The sequence below is a fragment of the Leptonotus elevatus genome, chromosome 1 (assembly GCF_054856555.1).
Source record: "Leptonotus elevatus isolate MCC_2025b chromosome 1, RoL_Lele_1.0, whole genome shotgun sequence".
Lineage (NCBI taxonomy): Eukaryota > Metazoa > Chordata > Actinopteri > Syngnathiformes > Syngnathidae > Leptonotus > Leptonotus elevatus.
Genome location: NC_141239.1, coordinates 8,429,172 through 8,451,173, shown reverse-complemented (window position 1 = coordinate 8,451,173; position 22,002 = coordinate 8,429,172). Strand labels below are relative to the sequence as shown.

The 22,002-nt window shown below is 36.4% G+C and overlaps 1 protein-coding gene and 1 pseudogene across 4 annotated transcripts in view; one reads left to right on the top strand and one right to left on the bottom strand.

The window, feature by feature from the left end:
- The window catches only part of LOC147180581 (pituitary adenylate cyclase-activating polypeptide type I receptor-like), a 31,272-nt gene extending 9,270 nt beyond the window's left edge, over window positions 1-22,002 (top strand). The window contains exons 3-15 of one of the 4 annotated variants that reach the window (XM_086072654.1): window positions 3,278-3,374; window positions 6,761-6,871; window positions 6,946-7,046; window positions 7,112-7,209; window positions 8,316-8,448; window positions 10,408-10,561; window positions 11,623-11,683; window positions 11,826-11,895; window positions 12,014-12,105; window positions 13,544-13,627; window positions 15,551-15,680; window positions 15,777-15,818; window positions 17,496-22,002. In XM_086072654.1, coding sequence (XP_085928780.1) covers window positions 3,278-3,374; window positions 6,761-6,871; window positions 6,946-7,046; window positions 7,112-7,209; window positions 8,316-8,448; window positions 10,408-10,561; window positions 11,623-11,683; window positions 11,826-11,895; window positions 12,014-12,105; window positions 13,544-13,627; window positions 15,551-15,680; window positions 15,777-15,818; window positions 17,496-17,699 — 1,377 coding nt within the window. In that variant the 3' untranslated portion in view covers window positions 17,700-22,002. Of the gene's footprint in view, window positions 1-3,277; window positions 3,375-6,760; window positions 6,872-6,945; window positions 7,047-7,111; window positions 7,210-8,315; window positions 8,449-10,407; window positions 10,562-11,622; window positions 11,684-11,825; window positions 11,896-12,013; window positions 12,106-13,543; window positions 13,628-15,550; window positions 15,681-15,776; window positions 15,819-17,482 lie in introns of all 4 variants that reach the window. The other 3 variants (XM_086072644.1, XM_086072671.1, XM_086072662.1) reach the window with 3 other exon arrangements.
- Window positions 602-3,259, bottom strand: LOC147180582 (uncharacterized; annotated as a pseudogene).

Genomic DNA, 22,002 nt, shown 5'->3' with positions numbered 1-22,002 from the left:
GAACGCCAAGAGTCTCGGACTGAGAGTAGGTTACTTTGAATGTTGGAACGATGACAGGAAAAGGTAGAGAGCTGGTTGACATGATGCAGAGGAGGAAGGTGGACATGTTGTGTGTTCAGGAGACCAGCTAGAAGTTTAGCAGCAGGGTACAAGTGGTTCTATCATGGTGTAGATAGAAAGAGAAACGGAGTAGGAGTTAACGTGAAGGAGGAGTTTGTTAGGAACGTCCTGGAGGTAAAAAGAGTGTCAGATAGAGTGATAAACCTGAAGCTAGGAATCGAAGGTGTGATGATCAATGTTGTTAGTGGGTATGCGCCACAGGTAGGATGTGAGCTGGAGGAGAAGGAAAACTTTTGGCTGGACCGTGATGAAATGATGGAGCGCTGTCATTGGTGCAGACTTCAACGGACACGTTGGTGCAGGAAACAGAGGTGATGAGGAGGTGAAGGCCAAGTTTGGTATCCAGGAGAGGAACGCAGAAGGACAGATGGTGGTTGACTTTGCAAAAAAGAACGGAAACGGTTGTCGTGAATACTTTCTTCCAGAAGAGGCAGGAACGTAGGGTGACCTACAAGAGTGGAGGTAGGAGTACACAGGTGGACTACATCTTGCGTAGACGGTGTCATCTGCGGGAGATCAGCGACTGCCAAGTAGTGGTAGGTGAGAGTGTAGCCAGACGGCATAGGATGGTAGTGTGTAGGAAGACACAGACGGCAAAGGCAGAGCAGAGGACAAAATGGTGGAAGCTGAAAGCGGAAGTGTTGTATGACTTTCAGGAGGGAGTTGAGACGGGCTCTGGATGGTCAGGAGGTGCTTCCAGATAACTGGACAACTACAGCCAATGTGATCAGGGAGACAGGTAGGAGAGTCCTTGGTGTGTCATCTGGAAGACTTGGTGGTGGAAGGAGGAGGTGCAGAAGTGGATCCAGAGAAAGAGGTTCGCTAAGAAGTGGGACACTGAGAGGACTGAAGAAGAAGAAGGGGTGAAGGGCAAACGAGGGGCTTACGATGACTTGTATGCTAGGTTGGACAGTGAGGAGGGAGAGACTGACCTATGCGGGTTGGCAAGGCAAAGAGACAGCGATGGGAAGGGCGTGCAACAGGTTCGGGTAATAGAGGGTAGGGATGGAAGCGTGTTGACAGAGTCTGAATCTGAACTCTCTGACATATTTTAAGGTTTTTCAAAAATGTAACCCAATTGTTAATTTCACTGCTAACTAATCACATTCATGGATAAGTCATTTGGTAACTAATAAATTCAATTACTTTTGGGGGAGAAAGTAATCCTTTATTTTTTTCATACTTTGCACAACATTGTCTAATACTATTTTGGCACTAATTTATAACTTCATGAAATATAAATCTATTAACTAATTATTATTATATTTTTTTTTTTTTACAATAATGTGTTCTAAGCAGACCCACTAGTCTAAATATGGTATTTTGGTTAATATCACGTTAGTGGAATATGAGTTAAGCAGTAAAATCCGTTTGTTTTTTTTCCATCTCAGGGGGCGGCCATTTTGCCACTTGCTGTCGACTGAAGATGACATCGCAGTTGCTCAGATCTCAGGTATCAACCAATTATGAAAAAAAACTGGTGAGCTGTGATTGGTGTTGTCTGAGCCCTGAGCAACTGCGATGTCATCTTCAGTCGGCAGCAAGTAGCAAAATGGCCGCTCCCTGAGATGGAAGGGGAAAAAATGGCTGGATTTGATTGCTTAACTCTTATTCCACAAATGTAATAATAATCAGAATGTCATGTTTACAGTAGTGAGGTCACATATAATATTATTGTCAAGAAATCTTTAAGGTTGACTTGGGAAGAGTGATGGGAAGAGTTGATGAACGAGAAACATGGGAGAGAACGAAGCGTAGAAGCGGTGACTGTCGTGGACCAGGAAGTAGCAGAGATTAGTAAGGATGAAGTGAGAAGGGCATTGAAGAGGATGAAGAGTGGAAAGGCACTCGGCCCTGATGATATACCTGTGCAGGTATGGAAGTGTCTCGGGGAGGTAGCAGTAGCAATTTCTGACCGGGTTGTTCAACATAGATCTTAAATAGTAAGAAGATGCCTGAGGAATGGAGGAAAAGGGTAAAGAGTACCACTGATGCAGTATTTGCTTTGAGGATGTTGATAGAGAAGTACAGAGAAGGTCGGAAGGAGCTGCATTGTGTCTTTGTAGATCTGGAGAAAGGAACTGCGGTTTTGTATGAGGAAGTCTGGAGGAGCAGAGAAGTATGTTCAAGTGGTGCGGGACATGTATGAGGACAGAGGCGGAGTGTGCTGTAGGTGTGACGGAGAAGTTCAAAGTGGAGGTGGGACTACATCAGGGATCAGCTCTAAGCCCCTTCTTGTTTGCTATGGTAATATCCAGGATGGCAGACGGGGTTAGACAGGAATCTCCACGGACTATGATGTTTGCAGATGACATTGTGATCGGTAGTGAGAGCGGGGAACAGGTGGAGGAGAAGCTAGTGGCGTGGAGGTTTGCCCCGGAAAGGAGGGGAATAAAGGTTAGCCGTAGCAAGATGGAGTATCTGTGTGTGAATGGGAGGGACCCAAGTGGAAGGGAGAAGAGCCCAAGAAGGTGGATGAGGGGTCAACAGTCCAGAGCAATGGAGAGTGTGAAAAAGAAGTGAAGAAGCGTGTGCAGGTCGGCTGGAACGGGTGGAGAAAAGTGTCAGGTGTGATAGAAGAGTTTCAGCTCAAATGAAAGGAAAGGTTTATAAAACCGTGGTGAGACCAGCCATGTTGTTTGGTCCGGAGACGGTGCCACTGAGGAAAAGACAGGAGGCAGAGCTGGAGGTGGCAGAGATAAAGAAAAAAATATATATATATATATATATATATATATATATATATTTATATATATGTAAAATATATATTTTTGAATGAACATATGTTTATTTCACAAATATTATACATTTTAAAATTGTCGCCCAATAAAGAGTGTTTGCCACCATTTCATTTCGTTTTAATCTGAAAAAGAATAAATAATATGTGAGTATAATACAATTGGAAAGCAATGCGTGAAAATGAAGAAACAGAAGAAACGAAAAACACATAGCATGCTAGCATGTTAGCTTTGTCATTGGTGACATCACACGATTGACAAAGTGACTCTCACTTCTTTTGCCAGCAACAAGCCTTTGGGACGTTATCGACAACACAACATGATCTCATCTGTAGCAATAACTAACTTTTCGTCCGATTTTCCTTGTAAGTGCCTTCCTTGTTTGAGAATATGTCGACCATGATGTGTGTTTTGTTCAGGTGGCGTCAGAGTCGGAGCACTGCATCATTCAGCGAGAGCATGACAAATGCATGGAGAGGATGGACATGCACGACCCCAACGACGACTTGGACATTGGTGAGATATTTTATTAGAAACAAAAATCCCTTTTCATACGCATAGCCTATTTCCGCTTGAATAGACGCAATACCTGTGTTGTCAACTTAAAACAATAAACGCCTCACCTCCAATCAATTCTCTTTTCTCATGCTCAAAAAAATCTTGTTTTAACTAATATGTCACATTTCTCTGTACTATATAATATGTTGGGATAAAAATATATTCGTAATACGGTATACAGTAGAATAATATAAAGTTTATTGTCACCTTTGAAAAAATAAATGCCTTACTTCAAGTACATGTTTTTTTTTTACAATATGGTGTTACAACCAGTAATAATATATGTGATTTTATTCCTATGTATTTTATTTCGTAGTTGTGTATTTAAATTTGTCACAGTATGACGTCCACTTGGGAAAAAAATGCCTTACCTCACAAAGAATGTTTTCTTTTACTACTAGATCAGGGATGTCAAACTGCAATCCTCGAGGGCCGGAGTCCTGCAGGTTTTAGAGGTTTCCCTACTCGAACTGCAGCTGATTCCAATTAACAGAATCATTATCAGGCTGTGTTGAAGAAGGGAAATATCCAAAACCTGCAGGATTCCGGCCCTCGAGGACCGGATCTCGCTATCCCTGTGCTGAGATAGGTAGACAGAAAGACAGACAGACAGACGGATGAATAAATGGGCATACATGCAATTGCCGGGAAAAATGGGACAAGAAGAAATAAGAAAGCAAAAGTAGTAACGGTGTTTTTAGAGAATGATATTGTAAAAGTTTAGAAATGAAGAGTTTAAGCACTTAATTATGAATATTCAATATTACTCCAAAAAACACACCTAAATCTGCAGTTATTCCAATATTTACAACAACAAAAAATGGGCAGCTAAATTGTTGGGCTTGAATTAACATTGATATTATTCCAAACATCACAAATGAAGACCACCCCACTATATCTTCTTTTAATTCATATTTCCGGTATTTTTTAAAGTTCCTCCACTATTCTTGTTTCCTTCCTGCTTTGACTTTTATTGCAGCCCTTTTTTGGCATCTAATGAGTTGGGCCTAAATTAACCAAATGTATGAATTTCCCTTTTTTTTTTTTCTCCATCGGAATCCTTTTAATTTTCTCTCATTTCACTTAACATAAGTTGTAATACACCTGTGCTGTTGTTAAATATGATCCAAAAGGTCCCAAGTAAAGGACTCCTCCATAAACACCTGAGACATTATTTATAGTAATATAGCATGTTTATTTGCTATTTTCTTTGATCCTGTATTAAGACATTGATGCGTTGGTATAACACGGTAGCGTTGCACTAAGCGCGTCGAGTGGACGTTGCACCTTGACTATAGTGTAGCCAGCGATGACGCGGCGCTTGGTAGGCAACTCCGCGTGCCTCATTTGACTCAGATTTGCCCTTTCAAAGTAATTGGCTTCCTGTCCGGCTCACCACACACAAGCAAAACACATTAGGGAGAAGAGAAAGGTCTACAAACACACACTTGTACACGTCCGCAGTGTATACAGTACTCCGCGTGGTACGAGAGTATCGCGAGGAAAAACGCATGCGAGTCAACGCTCTCTCACGTTCACACGTATATGCGCACTTGGACACGCCTACGCTTCACTAAAAAAAACCGTTGGAGTGTGAACGATGGAGAACATCTGGAAATGCTGAAGGGGAAAGACGGGGAAGAAGAAGAAAAAACTTATAAACGCTAAGTGTTTTGCATTAATTGGCTGAGACTGACTTTTGTGAGACAAAGTAATGAAACATATGCGTTTGCTAAAATCCTGAAAGTCAGAGCTAAACTTCCCTCACATTTCAAAACACAAACCAATTACAACAAAATGTGGCTTCTTTTCACAAATGTGGGTAATGGCAGTCAGACCAAAAGTTAATGTTTAGGTGTACTGATGCTAAATGTGTCAGCCTGGGGTACATCATTCTATTCACTACCCACTAAACGGCGTAGGCATACAACATTCTATAATAATTGGATAAATTATGTAAAAGTGTTGACGCTCTAACTTTTCCAGCCTGGGTAAGCTCGCTTCCCACTCACCTGCGTTGAAGACATGCGGCTTTTTACAGTATTTTAATGAATGATGTAAATGTATTGACTTGAAGATGTGGTCAGCTTGGGGAACCTCATTCTGTTTCCAAGTTGTGGGCGCTTGACTTTTTGCAATATTTAAAGGAACGATGCAACAATATGGACGTACTGTATAAACTTTTGCAGGGAGGGGAATCTTTCGCCATTCACTATCCACTGATGTCCATTGTAGGCATGTAACATTTTGCAATAATTATATGAATTACGTAAACATATTGAGATGCTAACTTTCCATCCTATGGAACTTCATTCTATTCACTACCTATTCATCTGTGTTGTAGGCATATAATGTTTTGCAATAATTTACGAAATTATTTAAAGAATTGGTGTGCTAACTTTTCCATCTCGGGGAACCCCACTCCATTCACTTTCCACTACTGTGTTTTGTAGCTACATACTGTTTTGCACTATTAACAGTGAACAGTGAAACGGATGGACATGCTAAATTTTCCAGCCATGGGAACCTTACTCCACTTTCCACCACTCTGCATTCTAACTACTGTATATCCAATGTTGAACTTTTTACAAAGGACAATGTAATGTATTTGACTTGCTAACTTTTCCAGCTAGGGGAACCTCACTTCATTCACCACGCTTCACTGTAGACAGAACACATTTTGCAGTACGTACAGTAAATGATGTAAGCATATAGATGGCTAACTTTGCCATCCAAAGGGAACCTCACGCCATTCATTTGATGCCACACTGCGTTGTAACGGCTAACTTCACTTATATTAGGAAGCTCACTCCATTCACTTTCCACCACTGTAGGTATATACAGTATTGCAACACTTCTGTGTTACTGGTTCATAGCACTTTCCTGTATTAAGATGAATTTTGTAAATATATTGCTATCCTAACTTTTACAGCCTGAGGAACCTCACTCCATACACAACTCTTTGTTGTAACTAACTCTGTAGTGTCGTATGTAACATTGAGTGATGTAAACACAATGATGCACTAACTTTTTCAAGATGGGAAACCTCACTCCATTCACCACTCTTTGTTGTAACTAACTCATCATTGCAGTATTTACAATCAAGTGAATGATGAATGACATTGATGCGCTAATTTTTCCGGCTTTGGGAACCGCACTCCATTCACCACTCTTTGCTGTAAATAACTCACTATTGCAATATTTACAATGAATGACATAAACACATGAATACGCTAACTTTCCCAACCATGGGAACCTCACTCCATTCACATGCACGGGAACTGTTCATCATTGCATGTGCTCCACGTTGACTAGCCTCACACATACTATATTCGCTCTCACAGTGTGCCCTTGGATGTGGGACAACCTGACCTGCTGGCAGGCGGCCGACGTGGGCGAGGTGGTAGTGGTCAACTGCCCCGAGTTTTTCCACGACCTGATGGGCCCCGACGACGGTGAGACAAAGAATCTTCCCAGGACTTTCAATCCCGCGAAGGCTTTTCTTCTCATGTGGATGTTTTGCACGCAGAGATGGGGCGGGTGAGTCGCAACTGCACGGAGGACGGCTGGTCGGAACCGTACCCTCACTACCTGGACGTGTGCCTCTTCTACGACAACGCCACCAAACCGGTAAGGCGCTCACAGTCGCGCACGCATGCTCATGTTAATCTCACTCACTCGATGTCCTCTTTTAGGACATGTACTACGCCTCAGTCAAGGCTTTGTACACGGTTGGCTACAGCACGTCCCTGGTCTCTCTCACCACTGCCATGGTCATCCTCTGCAGGTTCAGGTGAGCATAAGAATGATAATAATACACTAGAAAGTCAAATGGTATGTAAACTTATGAGCGCACTCTTTCGGCTTTTCCCTTTAGTCTTAATGTCCATAAAATCCCAAATACTGTGGCAGTTGTTTTGATAGACTTTAAAGCCGATATATATATATATATATATATACACATACATTTATTTTTTTTAGGCCCATGCTGATGGCAATATTTGGCAGAAAAAAATTCTGATAACCAATTGATCAGCCAATTATTTTTGAAAGAACGTATAACGACTTGAATAAAATAACTTTGTTTTTGACCTATGTGCATTACATATTATATTAATAATTAATTAAATAAACAGATAATAAACAGAGAGGAATTTTATAGTATAAAAACATATACAAATAATTTAATAATAATAATAATAATAATAAAAAGCATCAACTGCTTTTATAGCTTCTTAAGATTTAGACCATAAATGAAAATATAAACATAATGAGTAAATTTACTGGCAAAACATGATTTATGAATATTCCCTTTTAATGTGAAATTACATATCTTCTACATATTTGTTTTGCCATGACTTCATAATAAAGAACAGAGATGCCTTTCTCACATGAAAAAAAAAAAAAAGTCATCTGTGACAGATTTGCATTTGCAATATATAATGTACAGAGAAATTGGGAGGCCATTTTAAACAAAGTGCACACTAAGCATGAATACAAAACTTATCAACATATTTATAGTATATACTTACAGACATTGCATCTTAATGCGCATTAGAGAGGACGGAGCAGTATCTAATTCACACAGAATAATGTTCTGTCAGCCGTTCATGTCCTTTACTTCCTGCTCATATCGACCGAACAGCATTTACTGTTTCATGATATTGCCGTTTAATCAACAAAACTCCAGCCAATTATTAATATCGGACGATGCTATAGAAAGCTGGGTCCTAATAATGTGTTTTAGACACGGTGAAGTAGCATGTGGCTGATTGCCTGTTCCAAGTCGATAGATGAACAAAGATGCATTTTGCGTCACAAATTTAAAAAAAAAAAAAAAAAAAAAAAAAAGGAAGTCAGTTGCATTATTTTTGGGGGGTGTGTCTTCTTCCCATTCAGGAAGCTCCACTGCACCAGGAACTTCATCCACATGAACCTGTTCGTGTCGTTCATGCTGAGAGCCATCTCGGTCTTCATCAAGGACGGCGTACTGTACGCGCAGGAGGACAGCGACCACTGCTTCGTGCACACGGTCCGTCAGACAGACATGCCGCACGCTAGACTTCTTTCCAGCCCGTTTTCAGTTTATTTTTATTCTCTGCACAAAAACTCCGACAGTTGTCAACCATTTCTAAGAAGAAATATCCGGTTCAAGGCTTTAAGAGTCACTTCCTCGTCATCTCGTCTCATTAAAAGAAAAGAATAATCCATCTGATTACAAATGCAAAACAAGCTCTTTGTACGGCAACAGCACTTCGTCCGCTCTAAGCAGCCATGATGAATGCAGCTAATTGGCCGCGCTAATGGCCATGTTGCTGTTAGCCTCGAATTAACATAGTCGCGGTGGTTACCTTGGCAACCAGAGGTGAACATCCTCACCCCTCTCGGGTCGTCAAGGGGAGTGAATGGAGACACATTTTGTCAAGCATCAGTGACGACACTCATTCGATTGACAGCATTAAAAATTAATTATTATGTTTATTTTGATAATTCATTGTCAATTCAAAATAAAGGAACACCAGTATACAGTCATTATACTTATATTTATTTATAGTTTTATCCTTTGTCACCACCTACTTTGTTGATCGGCTGGAAGGAATCACATGATTTTAATAGTGATACACCGATATGTTTTTTTTCAGGGCCGATGCCGATACGGATTATTCGTAGGCAAGGAGGCCAATAACCGATATTTGGAGCCGATATTCTTTTGCAGTAAAGTAAAAAAATATTAGCATCAAAATAAAAATAAAAAGCATGTTTGTTAAAACAACTTTTCACATTTTCAACATGTCTGTTTTTCTTTTAATTAAAAATACAGCAAATGGACAGCTTTGTTTTATAATTCTATCAAAAATAATAATAATTTTCTATAGTAAATAGTTTTCCCCAAAAAAAATCATAACTGAAATGTTAAACTTTCACTTATTTTAATTTAATTTAACAAAAACAAAAAGCAGCATCAGTTTTGAATTGATCTCTTAAGGTTGTATCGCTCTTTACTTGCGAGCATTGCAAATTCAGGGTTCTCGTCAGAGTTCATCAAAGGTTACAAAAGATGTTCGCAAACATGTTCGCATTTTCTTTGTTAAAGGAAAACCTGTGTCTGTGAACATCTTTACAACCTTTTGCAACATTCTAGAAAACACAAATGTCACTGAGTTCGTAAGCATTCGCCGCTCAGAGAGATACGACTTTTATCGGTCTTCAGATTTGTAAAAATGGCCGCTGCCGATATTCGCCAAAATGTTAAATATTCGCACCGATAATCAGTCTATCCCTAGATTTTAATGTCTTACAATGGACACTTTGTGTTTGTTGCGCTATTAAAAAATTGAGAAAAAAAAATCTAATAACATTTAATATATCAAATATAACAAATCAATATCTTTGTTATTTTATTCTGGGAAATCATGTTGCTCTTCTGCCTTATTTTGAGGTATGAGGCATCCATTTTCGCTCAGAGGCATCAAAAAATGTGTGCTTGCCTTAAGAAAAAATATATATTTATTAAAACATTTTAAAATGTGTGACTTGTTATGATTGTTATTTTTATATGATGAGAAATTGAGAGAAAATGCCATTTATAGTTTCTTGAACTGGAACAACATCAATGCTGTTTTAACAACCCTGTCGCCATGGCAACAAAGCCTTTACACAATGAAGTCCCACCATTCAGGGGGGATAACGACCGGCCCCTGATGTGAATAGCCAAACTCTGCCAATAATTGACCCCCTACCCCCAAACAAAAACAAAAAAAGGTGTGTAATGTATATAGATACCACAAGATGGCGGCGAAGCACTTGAAACGGAAAGGATCATAAAGCATCAACGCCATGTACACAATGGCGTGAGCACAATACCAGCAAATGGACAAGATTTTCAGTGACTAACTTCTTTCTTTCTTTCTTAAATACACAAATTCACTCATGCCGAACTTCGAAATATGCGAAGGTTCACTTTCATTTTTCCTGTTATGCGTTGATGCAGGTGGCGTGCAAAGCGGTGATGGTTTTCTTCCATTACTGCGTCATGTCCAATTACTTCTGGCTCTTCATCGAAGGCCTTTACCTTTTCACCCTGCTGGTGGAGACCTTCTTTCCCGAGAGGCGATATTTCTACTGGTACACCATCGTCGGATGGGGCAAGTCTTTTCAAATGAGATTTTCTTGTTGTTTTTGTTAGCAGGGCAATATTATTTCGATCATAATCACATTGTATGAATTATGTTTTTTGCTGGCGGAATCCTTGTGCCTCCAAAATCATCACTTTTGTTCGACCGTTAACTTTATGTTGTAAAAGAACCGTTTTCAACACTTTTACATTGGTCAAAAATGTGTAAAAAAAAAAAAAAAGATAAATAAAAATAAAATAACACCTGCACGTGAGGACTGATCAATATTATAGATTTGTGAAATTACATTTTTGGCACAATGCCAGTGATATATGGTATATCTTTTTATTGGACTGTATTAGATATATTTTAATGCATTGTATTCTGAATCAAAATTATAAAATCTGAAAAACAGCAACTATATTTATTTTCATAGATATGTTAAGTCTATAATGTTATTCGGTACACATTTTATACATTTTTTATTTCAGCATCAATTTTCATTTTAAAAAATAAATATTCTGTATTATATTCTAATATTTACATATTCATATCAATGATAATAATCTGTTTTTTTTAATATTTTATGTACTAATTTATTTTATATATTGCTTTTTTTTCACATTATTTACAATAGTTATATTTACTTATTTATTTAAGTACATATTTTATACATTCTCACCCGAAAAACAATTGTTATAACAAATTACTTCAAATTGATATTTGTGATTTTTATTTTATATTTATACATATCAAACGTAAATATCCAAACATGCTGCATTTAGTTCAAGATATGTTTTTGCATATGATTTTATTTCGATTAATATTTGATGTTTCCTCCAATTTGGACAATTCCCCGTTTAAACTGTAATTCACCAACTCTCTCACTAGATGGCGCCACTACACCACCTATGAATTATTTGAAATACATGAACAAAAAATACTCTACCTGGCTATATTTAATTATGACTTTGTTTTCTGGTGGTGTTGCCACAGCAAGTCATTAATATATCATAAATAATGATACACTTGTAAAATTTAAAAGCATCTTTTTTTTTTTTTTTTTTTTTTTTTTTTTTTATAAATAATAGGAACCCCCACCATTTGTGTCACCATCTGGGCTGTGCTGAGGCTCCATTTTCACAACACTGGGTGAGTTCAAGCTCTTTATCCACCATTCTATCGTCCAATAATATTTCATCATCATTATGTGCAAATTACATCCTGACAGTTACGCAATGGGTTTGGCACTTGTCAAATTGTCGACTGTTTCCTCCTCCTCCTCTTGCTGTAGATGCTGGGATACAAATGAGCACACTGCTCTCTGGTGGGTGATCAAAGGACCTGTAGTTGCCTCCATCATGGTATGAAAGAAGCTACTCATGTTATTTTTTTGTTCGTTTTTTCTCAACAATGTCAGACCCGCCTGAAGACGTCACGTATAACAAGATGTGCTTGCTGTATTTTTGTGGCTGTTTTTAGATCAATTTTGTTCTCTTTGTGGGAATCATCATCATCCTGGTGCAGAAGCTGCAGTCCCCTGACATTGGCGGCAATGAATCCAGCATTTATCTGTAAGTACACCAAGGGTGATTTGCCAGCTTGGCGATGAAGTGCTGCCCCCACGAGGGAAAATGCTTCTTTTTTTTCCTCACACTTAAGCCAAGACTCGTCCTAAGCCTGTAGCTCCGCCCCTGGTTGTTGTGTTAGCAAAAGCTACGCCCCCTCAAAACAGGCTGATTTGAGTTGTAAGAAGTTGTAAAGTAAAAACCTCCAGACTTCTGTTAGAAAGAAAAAAAAAACAATGGATTGGGTTGAGGATTTGACACAGCTTGGAGAGGGGGATGTCAAGATTTTATTATGGTTCAGTGGTATAAAAGTTTTGGAAATAGTTCCTTTTTTGATTTTTTTTATTATTTATATTGTCTTTTTTTCTTTTACAAATGAATGAAATCAATGATCGAATTTAAATTGAATTGAAAAAATCATTCTCACAGTGTGTTTGTTAATTTGCAATAGTTTTAGTTGATTTTTTAATGCTTAATTTTTTTATTCAGTGTTTATGTGCAAGATTTCAAAAATACTATGAAGTTTTAATACATTTTTTAGTGTCTTTTTTATTTTACAACTGAATGAAAAAAAAGATCGAATTGAAATTTAATTGAAAAAAAATCATTTTGCATCAGTTTAAGTTTTATTAAATGCTTAGTTTTCATAAAAAAAATTACAATTACTTTTAGTTTTTTTGGGGGGGGGTTTATTTGCAAGATTTAATAAAACATTTTGTGTCTTATTTATTTTACAAAAAAAAAAGATCGAAGTACACCAAGGGTGTTTTGCCAGCTTGGCGATGAAGTGCTGCCCCCACGAGGAAAAATGCAAAAAAAAATTCTCACACTAACGCCAAGACTCATCTTAAGCCTGTAGCTCCGCCCCTGGTTGTTGTGTTAGCAAAAGCCCCGCCCCCTCAAAACGGGCTGATTTGAGCGAGGGTGTAAGAAGTTGATGTAAAGTAAAAACCTCCAGACTTCTGTTAGAAAGAAAAAAAAGCCTACTAGAACAGCTCAACTTAAATTTCTGTTATTCAGATGACTCCCATTTAACATCTTAAATGTGATTGGTTAATTCTGAGCATCCCCAGTTATGAGGGTGTGCACATTTGTGCAACCACAATATCAAAGCTGCTTATTTTTATTTTTTATTTTTTTTCAAGTAACTTGTAGGCTTTAGGTCATTTATTAAAATGTGGCATTTGAACAGGGGTGTGTAGACTTTTTATTGCATACTGCATTTTTTACAAATTTGTCAAAATTGACATATTTTAGGACGGGACTTGAAAAAATGAAAAAGTAGCCAAAGAAAACATGGGTCCAGCCTATCCAAATACATTACCTGCAGATAAATGCAGTGTGTGTGTGTGTGTGTGTGTGTGTGCGTGCGTGCGTGCGTGATCACGAGTGTGTCCTTTCAGACGTCTTAGTTGTGCTGTTGTGTTGTCTTTGTGCTGTGTAGCAGCTGTGCTCAGAAATGCTTCAGTGAGCCCTCACAGGCTGTTCAGCATTCGTGCAGGATGTCAGAGTTGTCCGCCATCACACTGTAAGTGTGTGTGTGTGTGTGCGTGTGTGTGCGTGCGATTACATTGATATACTTGACATAACCCAAGGGGCTCGCACAGTTTATTAATTAAATAGACGCTCACATTGCAAGGGTCGTCTTAGCCATGATGATGTCATGGTGCTTCTATTAGCTGGGATCTTTTGGCATTTAAATGGCTGCAACCTTTTTGGACTCCGCCCCCATGTCAAAAAGCAAATCCTGACCTCCTCGTTAAAGAGCAACTTTTTGCTCGTGTGCTCGCACGGGAATTGGGTAGGGAATCAGACTTTTTTTTTTTTTTAAGTGCGTTAGTATGCAAAAGTTTCAAAAAGCGGAATATAAAATAGAAAATAGTCATAGGCGGTGTTTTAAAGTCTCCTTTGAACCTTCTTTTGTATATTATTTTATTTATTTATTTCATGTAGTTACGGTTAATGTCATTTTAAATTAGATTTAAAAAATAATTATTTATTTTCATCAGATTTTTTTATTAATGTTGCACTTGATGTCCTTCTAATGGGATTAAAAATTTAATTCATTTATTTTCATTACATGCATGAAAAAAAAATTGCATTTTTCATTCAATTAGTTTGTATTCAATTGTGTTCACTTTATATATTTTTATTGTTATTTATTTTACAGACAAGTTAATATAATTTTAACTCATTTACTGCCATAAATTAATTTTAAAAAGAGATTATTAAAAATTAGGGGCAAGAGGCGGTTAACATTTTTTATTGTAATTAATCGCATGACTTCACTAACTCACGATTAATCACAAATTTTACATCTGTTCTAAATGTACAATAAAACATTATAGGTTTTCATAGTTAACAAAAGTGGGAAAAAATATTAAACTAATAGAAATAGTTAAATGATTTTTTGACGTTTAAAGCCGTCAATGGCAGTGGATCAATTTAAAAAAAGAAAAGAAGAAAAGATTATTACAAAATTCGGGGCGTTAGGCGATTAAAGTTTTTAATCGTAATTAATCGCATGACTTCACTAGTTAACTCACGATTAATCACAAATGTCATATCTGTTCTAAATGTACAATAAAAAAATAATTCTAGGTTTTCATACTATTGTTAACAAAAGTAGAAAAAATGTTTAACTAATAGAAATAGTTAAATGAATTTTTGACGTTTATAGCCGTAAAAAAAATTTAACACTAAAATTCACAAATAATTTACAATTGCTCACATTTTTGGACACGTTTTTTTTATTTATTTCCGTTTATTCACTTCTTTTTATAACATTCTTTTCATTAATTTACTATTTTATAATAATTTTAAAACTTGTTTTTTATACCAGCAATTATTGCAATTATTATTTTTAATCATAATGTTATTGATTTATTTTCATAATATTTATTATTTTTATTAATTTAATTTCATAATATTTATTTATGTATTTATTATTGCTACATTAAAAAATTTTAAGGGATGCTTTCATGTATTTACATTTACTTATTTATTACCAAATACATAATTTATTTAAAACTATTAAATTATTATTATGGGATTTTTTAAATTGTTATTATTATGGGACTTAAGAATAAGAATGTTTCCAACATTATTCATTTTTAAATTATTTGTTCAAGCAACCCCAAAATATGTCATTTGTTTACAAGTTGCTGCATTTTTGTGTGTGCGTACAAAATCCCACTAAATACCCCTTAGACGTGCTTTGGTCACATCCTGTTTTGTCCTTTGTGTGTCTGCCGTCATACTGTTCATGTTGTGTGTTATTTGTTGCGTGTTGATGTTGTCCAACAATGGCTTCAAGGTTTCCTTCCCACACACTTGGCGTAATAATACCGATAATGAAGCTCATATGTTCATTATTGTGCTTGTGCTGAGATATCTTTCTTATATATGCTGATGCAGTGCGATTGTGTGTGTGTGTGTGTGCGCTGCGCAGGCGTCTTGCGCGTTCCACCCTCCTGCTCATCCCGCTGTTTGGAATTCACTACACCGTCTTCGCCTTCTCCCCCGAGGACGTCAGCAAGCGGGAGCGGCTGGTCTTCGAGTTGGGCCTCGGATCCTTCCAGGTAACGTTGAGATGACGTCGGTCAAACAAAGTCATTCGTTGAATGTTGGAATAAAAATACAAATCCTAAACTTCTTCTCCGCTTGCCCCCATGCAGGGCTTTGTGGTCGCTGTTCTCTACTGCTTCCTCAACGGAGAGGTAAGCTGTGCTACCTGCCTTGCATCCTTTTGAGGAGACGGATACTTGTCAAAATATGCAGACAGATCAAGATTGATTCATTTTGGGGTTGAAAGTATTCCAAATGGAGTCGGATAGATTCAGATTCAGATGACTTTATTGATGTCACATGACGTCCAAGAAACATGAAAACAATGACAAACTGAGGGAGCTTCACAGTATGAACTGTGGGGGGGACTTGTTCAGGGTCCAAAAGGGACTGAGCCAATGCTGGGTTATTTATTAGGGGTGGGAATCTTTCAATGTTTCACGATTTGATTCGATTCCGATTTTTGGGCCTGCGATTCGATTCAGAATCGATTTTTGGGTTCAAAATGATTTGATTGACAATGATTTTTGCTTCAATCTATAGATGTGCAAGGAATTGTAATGATCTACTCCAGTCTGACTCGCTAATGCTAATTAGCGCGCTACTTGCGGCACTTTTATCACTCACGCTCCACGCTGCAAAAAAACAACTTTTATTGGAATAACTTGAGCGTGACTTTTTCCTTCTACTCTTTAATGTGGCTACAACTTAACAGTGTGTCAGACCGCGTGGAACCACACTGCCCCTCAGTGGCCAAACCGGGTACAACATGAACAGCGCTCCAAATAAAGGCATACACAGACAAAGGCAAGACAGTATAAAATTATTTAAATAAAATCAATTTGGGGACATTTTAAATTGATTCTGAATCGTACTAAATGAGAATCGAGATTCTTATGAGAATAATTGTTTTTGGGGCACACCCCTATTATTTATACCCAGTGCATTGGGTTGAGGATTTGACACAGCACGTTTGGGGAGGGGGATGTCAAGATTTTATTATGGTTCAGTGGTATAAAAGTTTTGGAATTAGTTCGTTTTTATTTTGTTTTGAGTCTGTTTGAAAAAAAAAATATATATATATTATTATTTATGTTTGTTAATTTGAAATAGTTTTAGGTGTTTTTAAATGCTTAGTTTTCATTTTTTTTTTTATTAGTTTTAGTTTTTTTTATTTGGGTGTTTGTGTAAGATTTAAAAAATACAATGAAGTTTTAATAAATTTTTTATTGTCTTTTTCATTTTACAAATGAATGAAAAAAATGATCGAATTAAAATGTATTAGAAAAAAAATCATTTTGCATTAGTTTTAGTTTTTTGAATGCTTAGTTTTCATTAAAAAAAATTAAATTAGGTTTAGTTTTTTTTATTTGGGTGTTTATGTGCAAGATTTGAAAAATACTATGAAGTTTTAATTAATTTTTTTGTGTCTTTTTTATTTTACAAATGAATGAAAAAAATGACCGAATTGAAATTTATTTGAAAAAATAATAATTTTACATTAGTTTTAGTTTTTTTTAAAGCTTAGTTTTTCATTAAAAACTAATTAATTAGGTTTAGTTTTTTATTTTAATCTGTGTTATGTGCAAGAGTAAAAAAATATACTAGGATATTAGTAAAAACGGCAACAAAAAATATTTATATTATAACTATCACAGCAAATCAACAAACGATATTTTGTTTGACAGCATTCTTTGACAATATTATGAGTGAATAATGAAAAGTTTTTTATTCGTGATTTCAATACGAACGGACATTTGACGTTACTAAAAGATGAGTCGCTGCCTAAAGTACATGTAAAAATGACCTTGTGAAGTTTCTCCCTGAAGGTGCAGTCAGAGATCAAGAGGAAATGGCGCAGCTGGACGGTGAACCGATACTTTGCCGTGGACCTGAAGCAGCAGAGGCACCCGTCGCTGGCCAGCAGTGGAGTGAACGGCGGGACGCAGCTGTCCATCCTGAGCAAGAGCAGCTCTCAGATCCGCATGTCCAGCCCGCTGGCGGAGAGCGCCAACATCAGCCTGCCTACTTGAGCGTGTGATCACGTGACCCTCGCCGCCAGACGTCAGCCATTTTGAATGAAGCCACACCGGGCGGAAGAGACCAAAGTGGCCCCCTGGCATATGAGTACTTTTCATTTTAAGTTTCTCTCAATGGCGCGCTTGGGATTTAATTCAAAACAATCAAAGGTGACATTGTAAATTATTGACATTTTTCTTTTTTTATTTGATGGGGTCAAATTAGGTTTTGTGTACAGTGAATATCAATGTGCTTTTAAGTGCCATAGAAGTCTAAAGGTAAAAGAAACCTTTGCCTTGCTTGTGACCTTTACCCCCAAAATCTAACCCTAAACTCAACCCAACCCAAATATAAACCCTAAAGCCCCTCCCTAAAATGCTCATTGTTTAACTCATTCACTGCCATTGACGGCTATAGACGTCAAAAGTTCATTTTAACTATTTCTATTAGTTAAATTTTCCCCCCACTTTTGTTAACAAGAGTATGAAAACCTAGATTTTTTTTATTGTACATTTAGAACAGATATAACATTTGTGAGTGAATCAATGTGATTAATTACGATTAAATTTTTTAATTGTGATTAATCGCATGACTTCAATAGTTAACTCATGATTAATCACAAATGTTATATCTGTTCTAAATGTACAATAAAAAAAATCCTAGGTTCTCATACTCTTGTTAACAAAAATGAAAAAAAAAAGTGAAACTAATGGAAATAGTTCAAATGAATTTTTGACATCTATAGCCGTCAATGGCAGTGAATGAGTTAAATGTTCCATTTAACTTTTCTACAATCAGCCGTAAGTACTGAGTATGTCAAAAGATAACACATAAAAAAAAATACACCAAAAAGAAAAAAAAATTGTGGACTTTGTAAATATTTTGAGTGTAAAGAAGTAGATTTGTCTTCTCATTGCATTTGCATAACAATTATTGTAATGTAAAGTTTCAACAACAAAAAAAGGAACTGGAGCCCAAATCTGTAGATCTCATGCCATATTCGACTCAATATGGAGATTATTTAAGTCGTGCCAAAATGAATGACTTTTCTATGAATTCTTCAGTGCAATAGAGCAGTGCCATGACATTTTTGTGACTTCATCTGCAGCTTTCCACACGTCGTACAAGGATATCAAACTCGCCGTGCATCCCGTGCCCACCGTCGCGTGCGTCTACAAAAAGTGCCTCACTCGTCTTTTTTTTTTATTTATTTTTAATTTTTTACAATGGACATTGAGAAAAAGCCATTTCCTGCATTGAATGTACAGTGTTGTGCTTTACTCTGTATGTTAGTGTGATTTTTTCATTATTATTATTATTATTATCATGATGAAGCGCAGCTATCATCTTTTTAAGGTTCATTTTCATGTGTATAGTCAATTCAATATTTGTATAACTAGGCTTTACACAATGAGGATTTTTCGGTCGGTCAAAAGCGATAATCAATTCGACCAGAAGTTGGACTAATATATTTATATATATATTCAAAAGACTTTTATATTTACAGTCGACCGCCACCATTCACGGCGGATAGGGACTAGCCCGGTCCACGAATAGTGAAAACGCACGCATAATTGACATCAATTGAAATGCATGGGGGCGGGAATCTTCAAAAATTGCTGATAAATATTAAATCTAAAATGTAATTTCTTATTTCGTGGAAGCAATCAATGACGTCATTGATCAATTGGCAAATTAAGACAGTACAGCCGATCCAACGATTTCACATAAAAAAAAAAAATATAATATATGTATATATGTTTTAAAATAATCATTTTCATTCACCCTCTTTCATTAATATTTAAACCCGTAAAATTATTACAGTATTAAGTCACTATTAGTACATTTATAATAATGATATAAAAGTATCATTGCAGCAAATTCAAATTTCAAAATATATTTTCCCCTATAGAAAACAACGTCAAAAGAATTCATCCGAGCCTAGAGCTGTACAGTTTACATTTTAACATTTTCTCAACTTTCATAGGTGTAAAAAAAAAAAGAAAGAAAAATTAACCATTGTATAATAATACTAAAATAAAGTCCTATTACTGTTTAAAGACGACTGAAAAACATGTAATGGCGTGGCATTTTTTTTTTTTTAATTATGTATAATTATTGCTGGGATTAATACGTGGATCTGTAGATGAGCTGAAGTCTCACGCGATTTGCTGAGATCTCACGTGAAGTGACGTAATGTTTTTTAATGTTTGCTTGAATGTGCGACTTGTACCATAACATTTTTTAAATTATGATTTTCATTATTTTTTTTGTATGTGAAAAAAAAAACAATTGCTGCTGCTTATGTGCACTATCACCAGCTGTCACTCTGAGTCTGAATACAGCTCGGATGGAAACGACCATGTCAAAGCTGTTAACTTTGCGTGTGTGCTGTATCTGTGCCCATCACAAGGGGGCAGTCGCGTGTTTTTTTTTCTTTAAAAAAAAAGAAGAAGAAGTGGATGTAGCCAACGTTAGCTAGTATGAACGCATCCGTCTTCATTTTCACAAAAGAGGTCACGGTACTGCTAGTTAGCCGCTAGCTAACTTGATAGTTTGCGAAATGACAAAAACAATAAATGTGATTTACGCATTTATTAAAAAAATAAAATAAAATACTAAAATGTGAAATAAATATCAGTTAATTAAATTGTCAATTGTGCCATGAAATATATGTACTGAGCATATTTATTTATTTTACATTATATTTGTATTGTATGTGTGTAAAAAATATTTTACTGACTTTAGATCTATTTATTTAATTTTGGCATACACCACACAAAAAAAACGTTGCCCTTGTCACTATGGCGTATATGGCATGAATCATACATTACATAAATATAAAACCAATTGTACAAAATAATAATAATAAAATAGACATAAAACATTTAGAATTGTTTCTTGTTCAATTTCAATAATTCAACTTAATTAAAATGACCGTCAACATTGTCAGTGGCATGAACGGCACATTTCAAATTCAGAATCAAAATGGCCGGGACGTTCCACGTAATATTGCTGAATGTGAACATCAATGTGAAAATGTCAAAAATTTATATATATTTTTTAAATACCCTCTGAAACGCATCTATTTAACATTTTGCATAAACAGGAACATGTGTCACTATGGTAGTTGGTTAACTAGGCTAATTTGTCAATTTCATGATTTTAGATGATTTTTTTTTTCTCAAATAAAAATGAGCCACACATCCATTTGTTTTACTAGCTTTAGCTATTTTATTTACAATGTTTTTGATGCTAAATAGCTGTAAAAAAAAAATAAAAAATTATTTAAAAAATAGACATGGGTAGCATCTACTGTTTTAGCGTTACCAATTTGTATTGATGGCCTGATGTACAATGATTTTCAACAACAACAACAAAAAAACGTGTTAACATTGTGATTTTGTTACTGTGCCTTCTGTGAAGTCCCGATATTTCCTATTTCCAACAACAAACTGTGAACTGTTTGAGGAGTCGAAGCACTTTTGTTAGCATTTCGCTTCACATTGCGTGACATTGCGCTTCAACATCTCGGCTGACCACACGCGTGCTATTTTCACTTATAGGTGTCAAAGAAAAGAGCGCAGAAGGCCATAGTTGGACATTTCAGGGAATTTTCAACTGCTTGTTGAGCGCCAGGTGACAAGCTCGTGCTTCGTTAGCTTCGCTTAGCACAATTTCCCCGAACACAAAATGTCAAGCTACCACTTTGTTTAAACTTTTTATAAGCGCCTCAAAAGCTATTGAGATCATTAGAAGGTGGATAGCGCAAACGGAGCTAGGCTAGCCTAAGCTAAGTTAAGCTAAGCTAAGCTAGGGTAACAGGCTTGTTTACAAAGGGAACTGGTCTTGGCTAGAAAACAATTGACGACATTTTTTAATGAATATTAAAAGTGTGTAAAATATTTTTGGGTGTTTGATTAACTGTGAACATTTTTGTTTATTGCCAATGCATTTTTGAATGTACAGTTGTCGCTCAGCTGCTCTTTATGATGCCTGCTATGAAACTATATGGTGTTCATTCATATATACAGTATTATTGTGTATTTTGTTTCATATTTTTTACCTCTCAGTGTTACGACTACATTTTGAACGCTCGAGTCAGTGAGCGCGTGATAGTGAAATGGATGCACATCTCTGTAATGACGTGCATTATAAGAAAAGTAAATGTATATAGATAAAAAAAGAAAAAAGAAAAGGATATTTGGTCATCCAGCTTTCTGTGACGATCTGTCGTAAAAAGTGACGTCCGACATTCACGTCAATGTTGTGTACATTTGAATGCTCAATAAATATGTGCAAAATTGTCAGACCTGA